This window comes from Juglans microcarpa x Juglans regia, chromosome 4D (genome assembly GCF_004785595.1).
Source record: "Juglans microcarpa x Juglans regia isolate MS1-56 chromosome 4D, Jm3101_v1.0, whole genome shotgun sequence".
Taxonomy (NCBI): Eukaryota; Viridiplantae; Streptophyta; class Magnoliopsida; order Fagales; family Juglandaceae; genus Juglans; species Juglans microcarpa x Juglans regia.
Window position 1 is genome coordinate 21,443,797 of NC_054600.1, and position 21,744 is coordinate 21,465,540.

The following is a 21,744-nucleotide window of genomic DNA, read 5'->3' on the forward strand; positions in this document are numbered from 1 at the left end:
GGAAGGGGGGATACCCTAGCTTCCCAAAATTTTTAACATAAGCTTGCGCCACGAAACTCGAAGGAAGGGAAGATAGAGACAAAGTGCACAAGTCTAGCTCAGGATTCTGCAATAAGTGCTTATGCATTCGATCAAGGCCATCTTGATAACCATGAGACCAGGCCGTGTCCCGGATGGTGTTTACATTCGCAATCCGAGATCGGATCTCCCCGGAACGTTTGGCGATGTCCTCCAGATGTGACTTCAGGTTGGAAATCTCGTTGTTGCAGGATAGGAGGTCAATGTTCTTTTAGATCCCCAACTATGAAAGCTCACCAATGCGTGCTTTCGCATGTCGTAGTTGCTCTCTTAAGTGTTGATCCTCCTGAGAATGCCTAAAATGCTCGAACATCAATTGAGAACGTTGTTCAATAGCTAGAGCCAGATTCCGTTGGGATTCCTCCAACTCCCTTCGGGCGAACTCCATCTCCTCTCTAGACTCTCGCTGCTCCTTCCGAGCAGACTCCAACTGCTCCCAAGCGGCCTCCAACTCTGCTTCCTGAGTGACCAAACTCCATTTGGAAGTTTGGTGAGCCTCTTCGGCGCGCCTCTTCATCGATGTCAGTCGAAGGATGTCCTGGTCAGCATCGCGCAATAAACCCTTAAGGGCCTTCTTCTTCTCTTTATGCCTTGTTGCGACTACCTCTAGGTGCTGGTTTTGTTTCTTCACATACACTACCTCATTGATCAGTTCCTTCCACTCAGTCTTGAGGCTCTTTATTGTTTGGGCCAACTGCTTCAACTTGAAATATCCAAAGTGCGACAAGGTCCCGAGCTTCCGGTTGGCCTCCTTCAACTTTCCCATTTCCCCACCGATCGTCGTGGCCAATTGGTCCCTGGCCTGCAATATATATATATATATGTATGAGAAGCAAAAGGCTGGAGAAGGCTCAGCAACCGAGCCTCTTCCCTCTGATTGAGGATAAGTTCCAAGCTCTTCATGGAAGGGAGGAATCCCCAACACGCTTGAATGAAGAACTCTTTATGGATGACCTCCTTTTCGGGAAACTCCCAGTCCGGACCCGACACGAAGAAAAACTTCCGAGACCACTCCTTTATGCTCGAGTGACACTGCTCAAGCGAGGTGATCTTTCAGCCCAGAGACCGGGCCTGGAAATTGATGATGCTTCCCGATCAGTAGTTAAGGCAATATACGTACAAGAACTCCCGAGCCGTTAGATATGGGTATTCTTCAGGAGTCTTGCTGAGTATCATCCGGAAGATGATTTAATTGGATATCAGGAGCCGCCACGCATTAGGGTGGAGTTGCGACGGGGCCAGTTCAAGGTAATTTAGAACCTTACAAACTGGACGACAGAACGAGAGGCGAAGACCATTGGCGAACATTAGTTGGTAAAGAGCCACCCTCATCGCCATGCCATCAGGATTCACCGCGTGCTTGCCCGATGAATCTCCAGAACCATGGTAGGAGGAATCCTATACTTGGAGCGGAATGCCCTAAGGTCATCGTTAGAGACGGAGGAAACCCAACGTTTCTTTTCGAAATACAGAGGAACGAGATCAACTTTGGGTGCCCTCACAATGGTGGGAAGCAACAGGAAAACAATGACTTAGAAAAAAGAAGGAATGGAAACACAACAGCTAGAGAGAAAGAGAGCGAGAAACGGTAGAAACACGACAGACGAAGGCAGGAGGAAATGGTGAGAAAGAGGTGGAGTGGGCCTTATATGGTGAAGGCGGGATGGAGAGTACGCGGCAAACGAAGTGACTCTGACAACAGCGATGTTAGCAAGCGACACGCATAGCACAATCTCTGAAGCGACGACAGAAATGGGAGGAATCATGTCAAGAAAGTGAAGGGCATGGACCAATGAGGTCCCAGGTTGTGAAGGGAAGGGCGGCTAACACATCCAATCGATCGTCGGGAAACGGGACGGCCTTGGGAGAAGGGGAAAGGTGCCCCTCCAACAGTGGTTGGCCTCGGGAACTGGAAGCGACGGAAGTTGAACGGGCGGCAACATGATTAGAAGCATTATGAATTCCCACCACGCGCATGTGATAGGAATTCGCAGGATACTGTGAGGGAGGGGCCCATCCCAGAAGGGCCCAGGCTCGAAGAGGTCAAGTCACAAAACTCCAGGCCCAAAGACGAGACCCTCCCATGGGCTAAGAGTTTGGGTCGGAGGACCACGTGTCGAGCCCGTGACCGCAAACTTACTTGGGAATGCCTTTTAGTGTCGAGCTCGGATATACCAATGGAATCGTCTCGGAGCTCGATAGCCAACCGAGCCCTACCACAGAGCGCCGAACAGGACGCCTAATTGCGCGCGGACGGCTGAACGTGCCCAATCATGGACTCGTCAGACTCAAGGCATGCCGCATTCAATGCATGTGTCAGGAGACCCGGCACACAGCGGTGTACCCCACGTACGAAGGACGGCTCGCCCACGACCTGACACCCAACCCTGGCAGAAAGGTGGCAACATGACTGACCTAATACGACTGACACGCCACGATCTCCCTCAGTCGCCTAAGCTGCGGACTGATGCACTGCCGCAGTAGAAAATGAGTGGCAGCAGGTCTAACACCTGACATGCCCTCCATTGGCAACGGAACCCGGATCAGGTATAAATAACGGTCATCCCTTCTACGAGAGGGCTCTCTCTTAATTTCGATTGTTCTTACTATTCTTCAGAGTTGTTCTTATCACTAGATGATTGTTCACTGATTTTGGCATTGGAGTGACCCCGAGTGTCGTCGGAGCCCTTTCTTCTCAGTTGCAAGTAGCGTGAGTTTGGTTATAGCGGAAGTGCTCGGGCTGCGATACACGACATCAACACTAATAATAAGCCGAGAGATAAGACAAAGCAGATATAAGTCAAAAGAAGTTGACTCAGACTCCTAAAAGAAAAAGACTTTACAGTACAAGTTGGACTTAATCACTCTAATGAAGAAAATAGATCCATAGAAAAAGAAGAGATCTCTACAAATGAAGGGACTCTTTACAATCTCTCTAGGCACAATTTCCATCCTGCACAGTGACTCTAATGGATCTTCTCTCAAGGGAGGCATCGTCTTTGACCTCTCGAAATCTTAAATTTCTCTATTGTATTAAGAGTCATGTAAGGTCATGAGAGCTATGTAAAATCGTTTATCATATTGGATTTCGCCCTCATACAACTTGTGGATGTATGCTTTTATACCAAATCACGTAAATATTTGTTTCTCTATATTTATTTTTATTTGTTTATTTTCTATTTATTTTATAGATAAACGTGAAAAGTACCGTATCGAAATCTGAATCACTATTATAAACCGGCAATAATTCTTTTACCCATTCCGACCAGCTGTTCAAATTTACACAATCCTTATAATCATTCTCATATTATTAAAATTTTACATTTTTTTAGTATTTAATAATATAATATTTTATGATAGGACGTGAATACAATCTTATTATATTTTAAAATTATTTAAGAGTATCAACATAAAAGATTTGCACTCAAGATGTCATATTATTATACTTTTTACATTATTATCAAGTTTTTAATAATATGACGTCATGTGAGAGGACGAGAAATCATTCCATATCATCTGTATTTTAAAATTATTTAATATTTAATTAATCAAGATAAAAAAAAAAAAAAAATAGTATGGCATGAGGTGGTTGTGGATCTCCATGGGGCCATGAAGTCCGATCAATGTCGTGATTCAAACTTGGAAGACACCCATCTATTACCAAACTTGTAAGGGATTTATCTTTTGACATTCCAACCACACGTAAGCGTAGAAAATAAAAATTAAAAAAATATAGAAAAGAGAAGGGATATGGGAAGATAGAATGAGAAATGCTTTGAAGGCTATATTTTTATTCAATAATGTTATTTTGACATCTCATTTTGATATTTTATATATTTTAATATTTTTTTTATTTAATAGTTAAAGAAGTGATTATTAGTATATTGATATTTTTTTTATATTTTTTTAAAATATTTTAAAATGATAAAAAAATATGAATAAAAAAATTGAAAAGAATTGAAAAGTTGATTTTGGTCTAGCGGTAACTTGCAGTGATAAATCCCGAGCGGTAGAGTAGCACCGTTCATTTTTATTATATGATACTATTTTAATACATAACATATGTTTCTATTTATATGATAATAACACTAGAAAAATAATGAAAATACTATCAATCAATGATATTGATTGATTTATACAATAAATTAAATATAGTAGAAAATAAATCATAATATTACCATGTATACTAGAATATTGTGAATATAATACCAAGTATTCCATATATACCTAATATTCTATCTAATGGTAAGGAATGCAATTATATATTGTCACATCCATCGAACCAACTAGCTTTCTCAAGTTGCGTTGCTATGGCTCTTGAAGTCCATACGTTTCAAGTACTGGCCACAACTTTCCTTATCTTCTTGCCTATAACTAGCCCCGCTGCCAACTTCAATTTTCCGGCCGTTTTCAACTTTGGCGATTCAAATTCAGATACTGGTGGCTTGGCTGCAGGAGTTGCTTTCCCGGTTAAACCACCTAATGGACAGACCTACTTCCTTGAGCCATCTGGGCGATTCTGCGATGGCCGTTTGATCATTGATTTTCTAAGTAATGTATCTTTAGACTTTTAGCTAACATTAGTTCATGATTTTCATGAGCATGTGAAAAAACCATGCCAAATAGGTCCAAATCTTGCCGCATATAAAACAAATAGGTCCAGAGCTTCAAAGTTACATATTGCCCAAGTATGCTTGAAGAATTGGTGATGTAAAAAAGACAATACTCCTTTCTGATGTGTTCATAACATTTGATTGATATATTGCTGGTTTCTACTGTCTGACTGCATGTTTTATGTGCTGCAGTGAATGCAACGGATCTACCATTTCTCAATCCATATTTGGATTCTGTTGGTGCACCAAACTTCCAAACAGGGTGTAACTTTGCAGCCGGGGGGGCGACCATACTTCCGGCCAATGCAGCCTCGACATGCCCTTTTTCGTTTGGGATTCAGGTTGCTCAATTTGTCAGATTCAAGGATCAAGTCCTTGAATTGCTAGCAAAAGGTGTCGGGTTAAGGATGATGTTCAGGAAAAGGTTGTATCTTGTCAAAGGACTTGGTATCTAACTTTCTTTTGTGTTTGTTACAGACAAGAAACTTGAAAAATACCTTCCCTCAAAACAATCATTCAGGCAGGCCCTATACATGTTTGATGTGGGTCAGAATGATCTCGATGGTGCATTTTACTCAAAATCAGAAGACCAAGTTCTTGCTTTGATTCAGATTCTCCTAACAGAATTAGAGACTGGAATTGAGGTTTTCTTAACATCTTTTTGCCAAGATTAAATTAGCACAAGTGTTTTCAGTAAAAATGTCTAATAATCCTTTATTTGTCTTTCTTTTGGTGCTCTTCAGAGATTATACAGTGAGGGTGCAAGGAATTTTTGGATTCATAACACAGGTCCCCTTGGATGCTTACCTAGAATCATCGCAAAATTCGGAACAGACGCATCGAAAATCGACCAATTAGGATGTGTAAACTCACATAATCATGCTGCTAATCAATTCAACATGCAGTTGCATGACCTCTATACTAAATTCCGGGTACAATTCCCAGAAGCCAACTTCACTTATGTTGACATCTTCTCCATAAAATTCAACCTCATTTCAAATTACTCTCAGTATGGTAAGCCATCATCTTCATTTTGTTTACCCTTTTTCAAAATCACTTACCTCTTCATTTTATTAGTTGTATTATATTTGAGAAATTTGGGTTTCAGGATTTAAACAACCTATAGCAGCTTGCTGTGGATGTGGTGGGCCGCCATTGAACTTTGACAGCCGAATTGCTTGTGGCCAAACAAAAGTTATTAATGGAAGCTCGGTGACAGCAAATCCATGCAATAATACTGCTGAATACGTGAACTGGGATGGAAACCATTACACTGAAGCTGCAAATGAGCATGTTTCATCACAGATATTAACAGGAAATTATTCAGAGCCACCAGTCTTAGGGGATTGTGCACGGTATCTTCCAGGACCCAAGTTCTTTGACCCAAAAACACTGTAAAATGGTTCCTGGCGGTGATATCCAAGTCTTGGCACCAGGGATTGCAAAGTGGTATTGGATGTAAACTGAATTCGATTTCCATTTGTCTTTCTTTCTGGATTGAAGTTGATGAATAATTTGAAGGTCATCCTCATGTGCTCGGATGTACGCATAGCTGCCTTCCCTAATTTACAATTTGAAAGGGACTTCTTTGTAATGATAGAATTCTATACAAAGGTTTATATCATACTCTTTTTTTTTTTTTTTTTAAAGAAATGAGCTAAAGAATTATTTTCCCTCTGAATGAGTACAAGAAGGTCTCAAACCACCATACTCCTGCTCTCAAACCACATACCACATGTAGGGTCTGCTCTTTATGAGAAATGATATTTACAGTTGTAAGTGTGTAAGTATCGTATAATATTTTTTGAAAAAAAGAGAAGTAAATACGAAATTCATATAAAAAAATCTAATTTTTTAATAATAGACTCCATTATTTTATAAAATGATTATATGGTACTTACGTACTCTACGATTGTACTTACGTACTCTACGATTGTATCCAGCATTACTCTTAGCCCCAATACCCTGTCGTACTTATCAATTTACTCTCAAAACCTTAAGGTCTCGTTTGTTTTCAGGAAACATCTCATCTCATCTCATCTCACTTCATCATTATAACTTTTCCAAATTTCCATACAAAATAAAATAAACAATTCAACTTTTTCAAATTTCAAAATAAAAATAATATTAAAAAATATATTTTAACAATATTTTATTCAACTTTTTAACTTTAATCTCATCTCATCTCATCTATGAAAACAAACGAGTCCTTAAAAGATATTTTTTCTTGCTATTTCCTATGAATTAAGTTATGTTAATTATTAATTATGTTTATAAAATTAAAATTTTCATAAATCTAGATATGTTCGTGTTTAATATAGGTCTTGTATATAATATATAAAAATCGTGTCAATCAAGTCGTTTTAAATAATGTGCTTATAGTATTCACTACAAATTTGCTGATGAGACGTACCATATATCTTCATTTTATATCATTCTTTAAAATGATATGAAGTGATTAGCAACTAATTTATTATTACTTATTTATCTTTCAGTGATTCGATATCCGACAAGAGTACGATTATAATATAGAAGATTTTTATATCCCATACTACTTACGTCATATAAATTGATTTAAATGATATATTCTAAAATTTAAATCTTATTAATTAAATCTTGCTAAAATCTCATAATAACTAGATCAATATGATACTCATTATTCACACACTACATATCACACACTATATATAATTTTTTATTTTTTTAATTTTTTTTACTAAATATGTAATGTATAGATGATGAGTAGAAGAATTCAACTAATTTAAAAAGAATAAAATTAAAAAAAATTTAAAAAAATAAAAATAAATATAATATATAATGTATAGAGATAATGAATAACACAATTTAATATATCATTATTTAAATAAATAATAAAACTTGCTCCATTTAAATAAATAAATAAGAGTAGGGCGCCCTCCCACTCAATGTTACTCACGTTGTTTTGGATTTTTTTAATATATTTAAATATTTTAAAAAAATAAAAAAATATCTCAATATATTTAAAATTATTTTCATAATTATTAAATATTTTATATTTTATTATTTTATTATTTTTTTATCAAACGGTGAGCGGTAAATATAGGAGACTAAGTAATTTTATTCAATAAATAAATTGTGTTCGCATTAAAGACATATAATCGGTTGACATGATTGGCTAGGAAATTATTACAAATAGATAAGCGGAAACAAATGTGCGCACGATAAGTGATGGGCACGCAGGAGGTTTATCTTAGCAACATGCCAACACCCACACTAAAAGCACCGTCGTCCTAACTCTTCCCCCACTCCACCGCCTCTGCACTCCACGCATCCGATTCCGTCTCTCTTACTATCTCTTCGTTTTCCAGGTAAAAACCAGGAGCCTGAGATTAAATTTATAAAGAAGAGCTTATAACAACGAGATATCTTCCATCCCCGGATTCGTACACTTTCTATCACTCTGTCTCTTTCTCGGGAGCCCTCAGTCCCAAGCATCTTCCACCATTTTCTTCGTTACTAATCTTTCCAGATTTTTGCTTTGGGGATCGAATTTTCTTAACCTTTCGCGGTGATTTTTATGCTGTTCGTTTTTTACGCCCAATGAGAATGTTTTAGCAAATTTGCTTGGAATTAGGGTTTCTTCTTCTTCTTCTTCTTCTTCTTCTTCTTTTTTCTTCTTCCCTTTTTCCCTTGAATCTGGTTGAATATGATGATTCCATGGAGTGGACTCAGTTGCTGTTTGAGTGCAGCTGCTCTTTATGTTCTTGGAAGGAGCAGCGGGAGGTCTGTGCTTAATTGCCCTAACTTTTATTTGAAATTAATTTTTTTAGTATGGAATATGAACGCATTTAAATTAATTGTAAATTATGTGCTGTAAGAACCCCACATATTTTGGTTGTTGTTTAACTTTGCAATTGGTTAATCAGAGTGTATATATATTACTTTTGGCGCTTTATGATGGTACAGGGACGCAGAGATTCTTAAGTCAGTCACCCGGGTCAATCTGTTGAAGGATTTGGGTATGCGGCTTTTTAGGGACTGGAATATTAATTTCTTTATAGTTTTTGGTTGATTTAATGTATCTTGTTAGAAACAAATATTTTTTCGTGGATATTGAATTTGTGTTAGGTTGATGTATTGTGGGTTTTCAGACCTTCAACGAGTACGTAATTTATTTCCATGCCATGTTGTTGAATTTCTAATTATTTCCTTGATTTCAAATGAAGTAAGGATGTCGAGGTTGTTTATAGAATCCGTTCTCCAAGTGTAGTTAATGGGGCTGGTGCTTCTGCCAGGTTTAAACTTCTGAGCTTTAGTCATTAAAATGGTTGTGTTGGTAACAGTGTATAGTGAAGACTTTGTAATAAATGGAACTTTGCTTTTGTCAATAAATTATGAGAAATTAGTTATCCCTGTTTATGCTCTGCTAGGTCCTTTACGCCTTCTATTATGAAATGTGATATATGTGATTTGCATGGATGCGCCTGCGCGAGCATTTAACAAGTTTCTTGATGTTATATTGATGTACATGCTACATACATAGCACCCAATGCCATCTAGGCATTTTTAGAGTTATACTGTTAGCACTCTTGGGCCCTAACTTTATTTATGGCTGAGTTACATTACATTATGATGTCTTTTGGTGAAGAACATGAGATATTGACCACCTTTTTTTTTTTTTTTTTTTTTTTTTTTTTTTTTTTTTTTTTTTTTACTTATAAAAAAATGGTCAATTTCTCATGTTCCTCACCAAAAGACATCACAATGTAACTCAGCCATTGAGAAATTGACCATTTGACATGCACATTATATAAGTTTGTTAGCCAGAGAGAGAATTATTGATGTTGTCCTGTGTACTGGGTTTAGGTCCATATATTATTTATCAACAAGGTTTTTGTTTACCTATCAAAAAACAAAAAATTATTGAGGTTGATTGGTGATGTCCAAGTGTAGTCGTATATGTGCTCTTCTTTCTACTAATGTGATATAATGGTTCTTCTTTCCATTGTTTCAACCATAGATTTGCGAGTTGTTATAACAATATATTTTTTTTTTGTAAGTAAGAAATTTATTAAAAACCACGTAATTAGGCATAGCCTAAGTACACAGGAAGTATACAAGAGAAAACACCTAATTACAAACTAAAGCTGAAAAACAGCACGAAAGTCATTGGAACTAAATCCATCCATTACAATAACCAAAGCCTAAAGCAAGAAAGTATGAAAAAAGAAAGCCCTAATCCCATCCACCGAGCGTTCTATATTACAAAAACAGCGTCCATTCCTCTCATTCCAAACACACCACATAAGACAAAGAGGAATCATCTTCCAAACAGCCGCTATTTGATGATTTCCACAGGCCAAAAGATTCCCTACACACTTAGGCATCACCCAAGAAATGCCAGACTTGACAAAGACCTCATCCCACAAAACCCTCGACACATCACAATGAAGAAGAATCTAACAATCTTCTTAGCATGGCAGTGCACCTTGAATTTTAAAAGTGAATCAGAAAATAGGTAAATTGTCCTGCCTTTTCTGGAGGGTTTTAAGTACTTGAGATACAAGCTTTTAAAGGTCATTCCACTTAGAAGTTCCGTTGGGATTTTTTTTTTTCATTAGTAATGAGACGAGTCTGCTTGGATATGTTCCATAGTGATGAATTTTGTGTTCTTTTACTTTTCAGGACCATTATTAGATGCTGGGTGTATATTACCTTTGGTTGTCACAATTTCTGGAAGAGTTAGTTCTGAAACCCCAATCAGCTGTGAGTTCAGTGGTTTACGGGGAGTAATTGTAGAGGAAACGGTACACACCTACCAATTCAAAGCAATCTTTTTTGATAGGTAAATTTTTTAGTCATTCATTATCTTATGTAACATCATATTGAAATCTATCTCAGGCAGAACAACATTTTTTGAAGCACAATGATGCTGGCTCATGGATACAGGATTCTGCTCTGATGTTATCCATGAGTAAAGAGGTTCCATGGTATTTGGTAATGGACTCTTACTCCTTCTCTCTCAATCTTAGAAGTGCCTCCTTGTGTGTGATTTGGTCTCCTGAATCTATAGCGCCTAATGTTTTGTTGGATGAAGTTGATTTTCATTCCAAGTTTAAGGTCCGACTTATCAGGATTTTTCTTAGTTGCAACTTGGTTCATATATAATAGGATGATGGAACTGGTCGTGTATATGTGCTGGGAGCTAGAAATGCATCAGGTTTTGCATTACCAGTTGGAAGTGAGGTGTTTGAAGAGTCAGGAAGATCCCTGGTACGTGGAACGTTAGACTATCTCCAAGGCCTCAAGGTATGTCTTGTTCATTAATTTGTCCCTTTCTAATTGGTCACACAGATGGTATTTTGGGTCATTAATATGATGGCATTTACATTTCTTAGATGCTTGGAGTCAAGCGAATTGAACGAGTACTTCCTACTGGTACTTCCTTGACTGTTGTTGGTGAGGTATGAGTACCATGGCCCTTAAATTCTAAATTCTTTGGCCTTCAATGGAAGGATATAAACACTATATACTTAGGATTCGAGAAATGACCAATGAAGTAATTAGAATTTAGATGACATATAGAATTGCACATATATGGCTAACTCCAATGTATTTTCAGTATTATAGGATATACTCATTTACTTCATAACTGAAAGACAAAATGGGGCCTTATTCTTTTTCGTTTTTTACTCTGTCAACATGTGGCCACACGGTAATGCATAGATATTAATAAACCCAGGATATTACGAGGGAGAAGGGAGTGAAGAAAAATCAAAATGTTCTCGCATATGATTTCTATAAAAAGCTTGATTCATCTGGTATATTAGAAGGTTCTTGCTAATGATGCCTATTGAAAGCTCCATGCATGTGCTACCACTTGATAAGTCAATTGTTTTGGTATTACTTATATATATATATATATATATATATATATATATATAGGCAGTTATTTTGGTAAACTTGGGTCTTTCACCCCCTTAAAATAATATTATCAGAAGAATGTTCAAAACAAATTTGGTCATTCATGGAAAGAAAAAAGAAAAACTGAGGACTCTAATATATTAAAGCCAAATATTTAAATGAAATGGAGAGGCATACACAATGCATAAATACTTTTAAAAAGATCTACAAATCATATACATGACCAATTTTATCCATCTTGTGGTCATGGATGATGAATCTTGATGGATTATGATTTGATGTTGGTATGTTCATCTATTTTTTGTTTAAATTTTTGAATAGGCTGTCAAAGATGATGTTGGAACAGTTCGGATTCAAAGACCCCATAAAGGGCCATTTTATGTTTCTCCCAAGGCTATTGATCAGCTCATAGCAAATCTTGGGAAGTGGGCAAGGTGTTGTGCTTGTACATACCTGCATTTTTTTTAATCTTTTTATTTCTTTAATGTAACTGAAATGTGTTTAACAGGTGGTATAAGTATGCGTCTATGGGTTTGACCGTGTTCGGTGTTTATCTCATTGCTAAGCATTCTTTCCATTATATCATGGAGAGAAGGCGACGTTGGAGTTGCAGAAAAGGTATACTGCACTGGTGTTTATCCTTGCTGTTTGAAAACTGAAAACAAAAGTTATAGTGATCTCCTTTGTATACGTCCTGTGTACTTGGCTTATGCCTATTCTTGGGAATAAAATCTCTTATTACTTAATAAAAAAAAAAAAAAAAAAAAAAAAAAAAGAACACTGAAAACAAAAGTTATAGTGATGAATCTTTTTTAGCTTCACTTTTATACACTGTAGTTAAGAAATCTCCTCTTTTCATCAAAATTCTGATTATCATATAAAGAGATTTTTATTTCTTTCAAGAGAGTAAATTCTGAACATGTAGGGTCCTTGCTGCTGCTGCCAAGAGATCCGGACAAGATAATGAAGGTGAATGTTGAATGACTAAACTATCACTTCTGCAGATTCTCTTTCGATATGGTACTGAAATCTGCAACTCATTTTCAGGTTTAACTGAAAAGCCTGCCAATGAATCAGATGGTGCTATAAGAGACCGTCTAATGCCAGATATATGTGTCATATGTCTTGAGGAGGAATACAATGCCGTTTTTGTCCCGTAAGAAAACCAGCTGTCTTTTCCTTGTTCTACTGAAAGATAAATGCGTTTCTTCATCCTAAATTTTGTCATCCTTAGTCACGCTTGTTAGGTGGCTTACTTAAGTAGCTACATTTAAGCGGGGTTGATATATGAATCCACTTAAAATGTGTCACACCAAGAAGCGTGATTGGAGATGACAAGATCTAAGATAAAGATTAGCATTGCTTTTATTGAAATGCCAATCTGTCTGTGGGGTGGTTAAGCTCAAATAACTTGATGGACCTTAGCCATGCATGACTGTCTGGTTTTGTTTAAGTGGACAAGTTGCATTATAGCTACTATGATTTTGAATGATAATAATAATAAAATCCTATAATTGTGAATGCTTGCTGCATAATGCTAGTAGTGCTGTCATTAGGAATCCAGATGTCCACAGATGCAGGAGTACGGATGCCATGCACATTTTTATTTTTATTTTTTAAAGAATACCATGCACACTCTTCTGTGTGTAAGCTGGGCACTTTTTTTTTTTCCCTACTTTTGAGCTTTGATTGTAATATTTTACTTGATATGATATACACGCGCGCGCACACAATATAGGATAAGTTTTTACTTAATAAAAATTCATATATAATTTATGAATTATTTGGAGAAAAAGCTTGGTAGCCAAGAATTTCGTGCTGCTCAGCTCTAGTAGTTGAGAGCAAAAATTGGAGTTTGAGTTGTATATAACAAGTGCGTCGTTGGAAAATCATGTGATGAGTGGTCTGAAAATAGATCAACTGAATGTCTTTTAAAGGGGGTATATAGTGCACCAATAGGTCGATGAACCCTTATGTGAGACAACCAAATCCACATTTAACTTTGCTTCCTCAAGAATTCTCATGTTCCTCATCCCCATTTTGTGTTGCTTGGCTATTCAAGAATCAAATTGAACAAATGACCTACTGGTTATGATTTTCAGGTGCGGTCATATGTGCTGTTGTACAACGTGCTCTTGGCACTTGACCAGCTGTCCTCTTTGCCGACGACGAATCGAGCAAGTAGTGAAGACATTCCGACATTGATGGTTGGATTCATCAATTCGAGGAACCATACTAGGTGATCAGACCCAAATGATTGGGCTTCCCATGCGAGAACATTATGACAACTATGCTGAAGGTAAAAACTGCAATCAGCCTCCTGAACAGCTTCTCCCTCACCAAGTTTAAAGTATACTTCTACAGCCAGACAACACTGTAAATTATAGAATTAAGTCATTGATGAGTGTCTTGTTGGGATTTTTTTAGCTGTAAATGATCTACAGCTAGACAACCCCGTAAATTGATGTGAATTCATACAAATTTCTTGCAGCTACCACTTTCTTTTGCCATGTTGCTCAAGTAATTGACGCCGTGGCAAGAACTCATTTTATATCCAGTGCATACCATATAGCATAAGATGACTAATCTGTTGCCATCACCTCGAAAGTTGGTTGGATATTATGAATTGTTGAATGTACCTCTACCTCGCGAAAGACATTCTACTATCTACTTAGAACTGAGGAGGAGCGGTGGTGGCAGGTAAGTCTGTATGACATGGATTTCGTGCAGTGTTCTACATGATAATTGGATATGGCCAAATTGATTTTTCTATTCCCTTTGTGAAAACACAAATTATCTTCAGTATCTTAGTTTTTTATTTATTTTTTCATTCCTGCTGAAAAGAATTGGTTGAACTGGAAAATATATGAAAATATTGGTGGACATGATATCTTGAGATAATTAAAGAGGTAATGTACTATTTATCTATTGATCACTGTATTTTGCTTTAGACATGACTTATGAGGAGTTAAATCATCCATGGGTGCTCCCAAAAGTTTCTCGAGTTTTCAATTTTTTTGCACATATTAGATGTTGGGTTTTCCGAAATTTACAATTGATGTTCAAGTTTTGATTGTTGTAGCATTAATATCGTGTGGCCAATCAGAAGTTGTGGCACAACGTATCAAGTCAATAACCTCATTAAAAAGTACCCAAAAAACTTAAAATGCATTTTTAAAAAAGTTAGCAATTATCAAAAAGGGAGAAAGAAGAAGAAACAACATGTGGGGAGGGAGGGAGGGAGAAGGAATTCCCCCTGGCCGCTCCCATAGATGGCCCCGCAATAAACCCGCAATTGGTCGCTTTGGAATTTTCTTCTTGTTTCTTATTGTTTTTATGGTTTTTTCCCACTATTTTTTTTAGGTTGCTAATGTGGTACATGGCATTAATGTTACATTATAAGTGCGCCGTTGGAAATTTTAAAGCAAGTGTAAGGAAATTATTCAAATGTGAATTTCAAGAAACTAATCGATTCATATATATGCAAAAAAAAAAAAAAAAAAAAAAAAGAAAAAAAGAGAAGGCTTTTTACGAACAAAAATGAAATTTATCTAATCCTAAATATTAGGGAAAATATGTGAAGGACATTTCGGTCAGTTTGGATAGTGAGATAACATGAGATAGTTTTAGATAAAAATTGAAAGTTAAATAAAATATTGTTGGAATATTATTTTTTAATATTAATATTTTTTTGACATTTGAAAAAGTTGAATTGTTTATTATATTTTGTGTAAAAATTTAAAAAAGTTGTAATGATGAGATGAAATCGTTTCTGTATCCAAACGAGACTTTTATATTTTGTTTGTGTTCACATTAGAGAGAAACATCTACGCCTACTACTACTACTACTACTATTATTTTTTCTTGTGCTAAGATTGAAATTTAAATGAGAAATTGGTTTCATACAAAAAACAAGTTGCTTAGGGGTGGTGGTTGTAGTTAGAATCATTGCTAAAAATGGAAAAGAAAGAAAGGAAGAAAGAGAAGTGAAGCGAAGTTCCAAAATAAAAGAGCAAAAGTAGGTGTTGGTTTTGAAGATGGAATCTGAATACCAACTCGATCGAGAACCTAATATATATGAAGTCGTTGTCAAAATGAATAAGAGCCTTAATTTTATAACAATGCATAATCATACTGCCCTTCGCAATTTCACATCGTATTTATAGAAATGCATTATTTTCTTGCTTCCCAAGCACTTTTAATACAGGAGAGAGAGGAGAAGTCTCATGATTCTTCTTCTTCTAAGCTTCCTACAGCCTACCAACCCCCTCTCCCCCCAAAAAAAAGAAATATAAAAGGTCGAACAAAGGGCAAACAAAGTCCCATCGTGAACATAGCCAAGTACAAAGCAACAGAAACTGTCATACCTCTCACGTTGATGACTCCACGACGCTGGTCTGGCAGACCCAAAACCACTGAGTTTGGGATTTTAAATCTCTCTCATGGAGTCTAATTCGCAACGGGAGATGGTAGAGGACCATTAATGGCACTAAAAAATCAAGCGAGGAGTAGCCCCCTCTCCAATAGTAGGGTTAGCTACCGCTTCTTCCAAGCGAGGGGGAGGGTTGCGGGGTGTGAAGACCTAGCTCTATGGGAAGAAGATGAAGGTTTACCTTTGGAAGAAGCCATAGATTCACAAGGGAAACTGAGAGACAATGCACAGAAACATAGCACTCGAAAAAAGAGAGGGAATGCCAAAGAGAAGAAGTGGGAAAAAAGGGGATGTCTGAAAATGATAAATAACCATAACAGTTAAGCAGGATATGCGAAAAAGTGCAAAGGCGAAGTGACATCCTGATAGTGGGGCATTAAATGAAGTAAAACCCAAACAATGAAACGACGCCATAATTACAAGTCCTATCACACTATGCGTGATGAGACTTCGTGGGATAACTGGATGGGGCTTAATCCTCTCCCAAGGGCCTGCAGGGTTGTATCAAGTGCTTGGACTATAGCATGTCCTGATAATCTAGTTGATCCAAGGTCTAACCTAATCCAAGCATATTCTAGCTAGCACTAGAGGAACAATCGCCCGAGAACTTTAGGATAAAAGAGCTATCGACTCATTTAAAGATAAGCTAAGCCTCAATATCCCGAAGGCTTGAATTTCAAATAACGGGTGAGATAGTTATCGCGTATTAACAGGAAGCATCGTAAGCTTTATTTATATCATCCAGGTAAGATTAAGAACTTATCTGAATGAATTGCTAGAGAGATCGCATTACCTTCACTGACTTAGAGCATTAGCATTAGATTATGCAAGTGCAAATATAAAATTTGCATAATATGACATGATTATGCATTTAGCTAGTCCACTCAAAACTTATTCCCACATTGGATTATTCATCTGTTAGTCAAAATAATAATGAAATTTATTTTTTTTTTCAAATTTTTTTGTTCTATTATTTTTTTTTCTAAATTAAGAGCTATGTGGAAATATTAATGTTGTACAATATGAGACTTGGAGTATACAACCATTCATGATACAAACATTAATTGAAAAATTAATACAATTGTTTAGTATACAACAAATAATGCTCTTAATGCTATAGGGAAAAAATTGGGTTTAACAATTATTGCTATTAATGCATCAGGGAAAAAAAAAAAAAAAAAGGAAGGACAACGAAACACAAGTGCTGCTGGAGAGGAAGAAAACATGGGAAGAAATGAAAAAAAGAAAAAGAAAGAGTTCAGTAGAAGACAAAACCGAGGGAAGAGAGAGAGCTTGCAAGGAAGAAAATATTTTTTTATTCCCTTTGGTTATTCTACAGTGACTATTAAATATGACCCAAAGAACTAATTTATTGTAGCTAAAAGTAATCTATTTTTCTATTTACATAACCCAATGCAACACATTTTGGGATTTTACTAGCCAAACCCTCTATTGGATTTGCATTTGTATAATCCAATGAGAGTGCTCTAAGGTATCAGAGGCGTTCCCATGAATCCATGAATCCCCAAGCCTCTTTCCTCTTTGGTTGAAGGTGATCATGTGTGAGAAGCTGTGAAACATGTCCTTACACTACAACAGGTGATGCTTTTTGCCACACAAGAAAATCGCCACAACAAGGTAGTGTTCTGCTGAAAATACCCTTCAACCACGTTTATTTCATCGCAGACAAAACGTTGTGATTTTATGCTGACATTTGCTCTGATTTTTGCTGATACCAGAACTGCCGATGATATGCAATATTTTCGTCGATTTACACGCCGAAAAAGCCATAAATGGAGCTGCTGTTATTACCATCCAACGGAATGATTTGGTCACCACAAAACCGCACCAGTACTCCCTGCGATCTGAAGTTCGTCGCGATGTTCACCTCCATTTTGGCGATTTCAAAAACCGCCAAGGAAGTTACCTACTGTGTAATTGGCTGTTGGAGAAAAAGTGGGAACCCACGGGTAATATTATTCATGGCGTTTGCCCAAAACACCGATTCCCAAAATCAAGCGAGATAAATTTTTTTAGGGTTTTTCAGCATATTAAGGATTCAATTTAGGTCTCAAAATTTTTCCACAATCTAACGATTGTTAAAGTAATTCCCTTAATTTAGGTCTAAAATCTCACAAAATTTCATAAATTTGATAAAATTTCTTATATTTTATAAAAATTCTATATTCATGATGATCTATGGTGTTTAAGCATGATTTGTGCTTGATGGATTACAAATCAATTACTGCCAAAGTAATTGGCACCATAAACCTTCAAGGTACGTTTGAGCATGTTATTCTTACTTTTTTAGCTCCATTGGGTCTGCAGGTTATATGGTTTTCCTACACATGATCATGACACACACACACACACACATGCCTTATATAAAATACATCCTGATTAATTTTGCCGCACGTGTTTTGGCCATAACCAAGTATACAAAACCATAGTTTAAACCAATGCCTGCATTTGGTTTTAAAACAAGCTAAAAATCAAGTAAATGCATCCAAACAACATTCAGCTAGAGATTGCATGCCTATAAAACCAGTAAAGAGGATGCTATAAAAGAAACTAGAGGGCAGTTTCTACCTGTTGAGATGATCATCTCATCAGCTAGAAATTACTTTTTCAAAGGTTTTTGATAACTTAGTTTAGCAGTCTCACAATGCATCCATACTTGCTATTTCAACATGCCAGCAGTTCTACTATCTCTACATGTACATAATGTACATACTCCTTAGGAATTTTCACACTTAGAGGTTGTTTGGGGTATTGGTTAGAAGGTGGATTGACCTGTTACAAAACACATCAATGTCATAAAATCAGACCATATCCTGCATCCAATTCCATACAACCACCAACCTAGAATGAGTTATGGTCATCCCTATACCATGCATCATGAAGTACTTACAATGGCCAAAAGAACAAAATGCTCATCTTTTCCTTTAGCCTAAAACAGCCTAAACAAAATTCCATAAACAAAATTCCTTGAGTTGGTGCTACATGTCATTTAGTTATAAGCTAGAAATTGATCGCCCTTTGCAAAATATTATGATGATGAGATAATTTGAAAGTCATGAGTTTATATTTACCTGATGTTGACAGGGCCTTGACTGGAAGCACAACTTGTTCCATATGTAATATTGCCTATACAAGAACCCTGTGTATAATAGCGGTAATTTCAGTTGAAGTATGGTTTTACAAAATTGCTTCATGTTAATATATCAAATTATTTTACTAGAGCACTATAACAAGAGGACAAATCTAACTACACTTGTTTATCTTATACAACATTAAAGCAGACCTACAAATGAAACCCACTTAAATAATTAAGAGGATATCTCCATGCAATAGGCTATAAATTCAAAGTTGGCCAATTTAGCTACCACCTAGGACCTATGTAATTTAATAGCATGCAAGAATATATGTGGGCCGATTTTTCTAATCCAGTTAGATTATACAACATGTTATCCTCAATATATTCTATGAACAGCTGAATGACTCATACATGAGCTGTCAAAGCTGGATAAAATAGTAGTATTCCTATTCTTACTATTTCTACTTCATTCATCAATGAAATAGTACTTTCCCTCCCTTTTACTAACAACATTTAAAAGACATTAAATTATTTTTGGATGGACTGATCACAAAACCAAGTAACCAGATAAAAAAATAGACAGAAATTTTTAACTCTTCAAGTTCCACATTACCTCCATGAGTTTCCTTCATCCTCTCCAAGAAGATTAGAATAGAGTAGAATCTTGGACAAAAGTAATGTTGCTACTTCATCACCTCCACGACAACTTCATCAAAAAAGATAAGCAAAAGTGTAGGACCAACAAATGACAGTAGTTACTGCTAGTTTGCAGCAAATGCCTAAGGAACTTCAGCTTGAGTCTTTCTTTAAAACTCTAATTATGTCTCCACTTCTGACATTCTCATGTTTACTCGTGTTTCATATTCTCACATATGCTCTTGCATAGCTATTAGACCACTTTCAAAGTTTAAGCCGATTTTGGTAATACTTTGCATTTTTTCTATTTTGTTCAATTTTTCTCGACAAACCGTTCATACTCCTCATTGGGTACTCCATGAACTTTAGGAGATTCAGGTATAACAGAGTGGCCTAGCCCTTTGGAATACCCTGGCCTATGTCCCAACACCTCCTTAAATATTCCAGCTGCTGCTTTATCTGTGCGAGCATCTGGCTATATCGCATTCATCTTTTCAACCATCTGATTCTGTTGCATGAATCAGATCCACCATTACCATCATATCACTAACAACTTAACTTATAAGCTTACATGAGCATATATGCTTGCTAACACCAAAACAGTTCACTCGCCATGTACTAAACAAGTTAAATTAATACTATTGTAGCTATACATGCTTAAACAAATATATGCTCACATAATTGTCTTCTATTGTTGGTGTGATAAATCTCTCATTTTTGTTTGACCAATGCACATCTTTGTAGAAATCAATCAGATTCTTATCCTTATACTTGAACATAAAAATACCAGTCACATTAGTATAGTATTCCACATATTGACCAACTAGAGTTCGCCACAACAATTATAACATGGAATTATGGAAATACATTTCTCCCCATTAGTAAAACAAATGATGTCTTTCTGCATCTATGGTTGACCTTTTGTTTACTCCTATTTTCTTTGTTCTGGCTAGACATTTTCTGCAACAAAACAGATTTTTCTTCAACTTCTTAAGTTTTTATGAATGGATGCCAATAGGAAAAAGGTTAAACTTAAAATAGTTATTAGATTTGGAAAATTACAAAGTAACTTCTCCATATCTAGAATCTTAACAGATTTTACTTTTCTAACTAATATAGCTATATAATCACATTGGCTACCTAGTTATATATCCGTTTTATAACAACTCATCACTTACTATTCTCTACTTAAATTAGTCTTTTCAGATTGTATGGGGGTAAATTCCAATTGTATTAGTCATCTAATAGACACAATTATAAACCACGGTAGCAGCAAATTCAGAGTTAGCCAAATCTGTACAGTTACCATCCTGCAATTTTTATTAGCTATATGTCATCCACTAATGGACACAAGTCTAAACCACTGCAACAGTACTTAAGTATAAGCTTACAGCCACATATTTTACTAGTTAAACATATGAATTTTGATATGAATATATAGTTCTTACCTTGAATGAATCACTCTCCCACCGGTTGCATAACACTCCCAAATTGGCTTCTCTACCAACCCACCTCCATTAGCTAGTACCTCCTCATGTCTTGCATAACTCAAGTATTTAAGGTGTAGCTTGTAATGAAACACATTATATGTATGAGATAGTTGACTTGTGACTATCCAACCATGATTTTTCTTGGTCCAATCCAAGACAAAGTCAGCCTATTAATGTCATTGAGTTAAAATACCCATGTTAGATTTTTGGATTACTTTGCACAATTGTGTCAATAACTCATAACAATTTTTTAAATATATATCTGCTAAGTTTCTTCCAAAAGCTCATGGGTTTTAACCCATAGCTAGCTTCATTTACTTGCTTCACATTGAGAATTCAGATTGTAGATATATAACTTCTAATAAGCAAGAAAATTCTGTGATGGTAGTCCTTGATTCAAATTATAGCATGCTTATATTATGCCTTACCATCAAAAGAACTAATTGAAATTATCTAAATTATATCACTTAACACTGCCATGGTATGAAACAGTCA

At 36.2% G+C, this 21,744-nt stretch overlaps 2 protein-coding genes across 2 annotated transcripts; both read left to right on the forward strand.

The window, feature by feature from the left end:
• The first annotated feature begins 4,353 nt into the window (after window positions 1-4,353).
• On the forward strand, window positions 4,354-6,216 carry LOC121259451 (GDSL esterase/lipase At1g54790-like). The gene is made up of 5 exons (XM_041161046.1): window positions 4,354-4,629; window positions 4,884-5,084; window positions 5,169-5,335; window positions 5,435-5,705; window positions 5,800-6,216. The coding sequence occupies exons 1-5, from the start codon at window positions 4,389-4,391 to the stop codon at window positions 6,087-6,089; spliced, it is 1,170 nt and encodes a 389-aa protein (XP_041016980.1). The 5' UTR covers window positions 4,354-4,388; the 3' UTR covers window positions 6,090-6,216.
• Window positions 6,217-7,929: 1,713 nt separating this feature from the next.
• LOC121259452 (E3 ubiquitin-protein ligase SP1-like) lies at window positions 7,930-14,145 on the forward strand. The gene is given in 12 exon segments (XM_041161047.1): window positions 7,930-8,453; window positions 8,637-8,689; window positions 10,356-10,477; window positions 10,572-10,667; window positions 10,842-10,979; window positions 11,069-11,134; window positions 11,916-12,028; window positions 12,103-12,194; window positions 12,197-12,212; window positions 12,520-12,563; window positions 12,642-12,750; window positions 13,697-14,145. Coding segments are annotated over 12 exon segments (1,029 nt in total). The 5' UTR covers window positions 7,930-8,376; the 3' UTR covers window positions 13,800-14,145.
• The last annotated feature ends 7,599 nt before the right edge of the window (window positions 14,146-21,744 follow it).

Bases quoted from the DNA above. Each gene is read 5' to 3' on its own strand.
- LOC121259451 (XM_041161046.1), top strand. From the start codon at position 4,389: ATGGCTCTTGAAGTCCATACGTTTCAAGTACTGGCCACAACTTTCCTT. The intron at 5,336-5,434 runs GTTTTCTTAACA...GGTGCTCTTCAG, and splicing joins AATTAGAGACTGGAATTGAG to AGATTATACAGTGAGGGTGC. The intron at 5,706-5,799 runs GTAAGCCATCAT...TTTGGGTTTCAG, and splicing joins TTCAAATTACTCTCAGTATG to GATTTAAACAACCTATAGCA.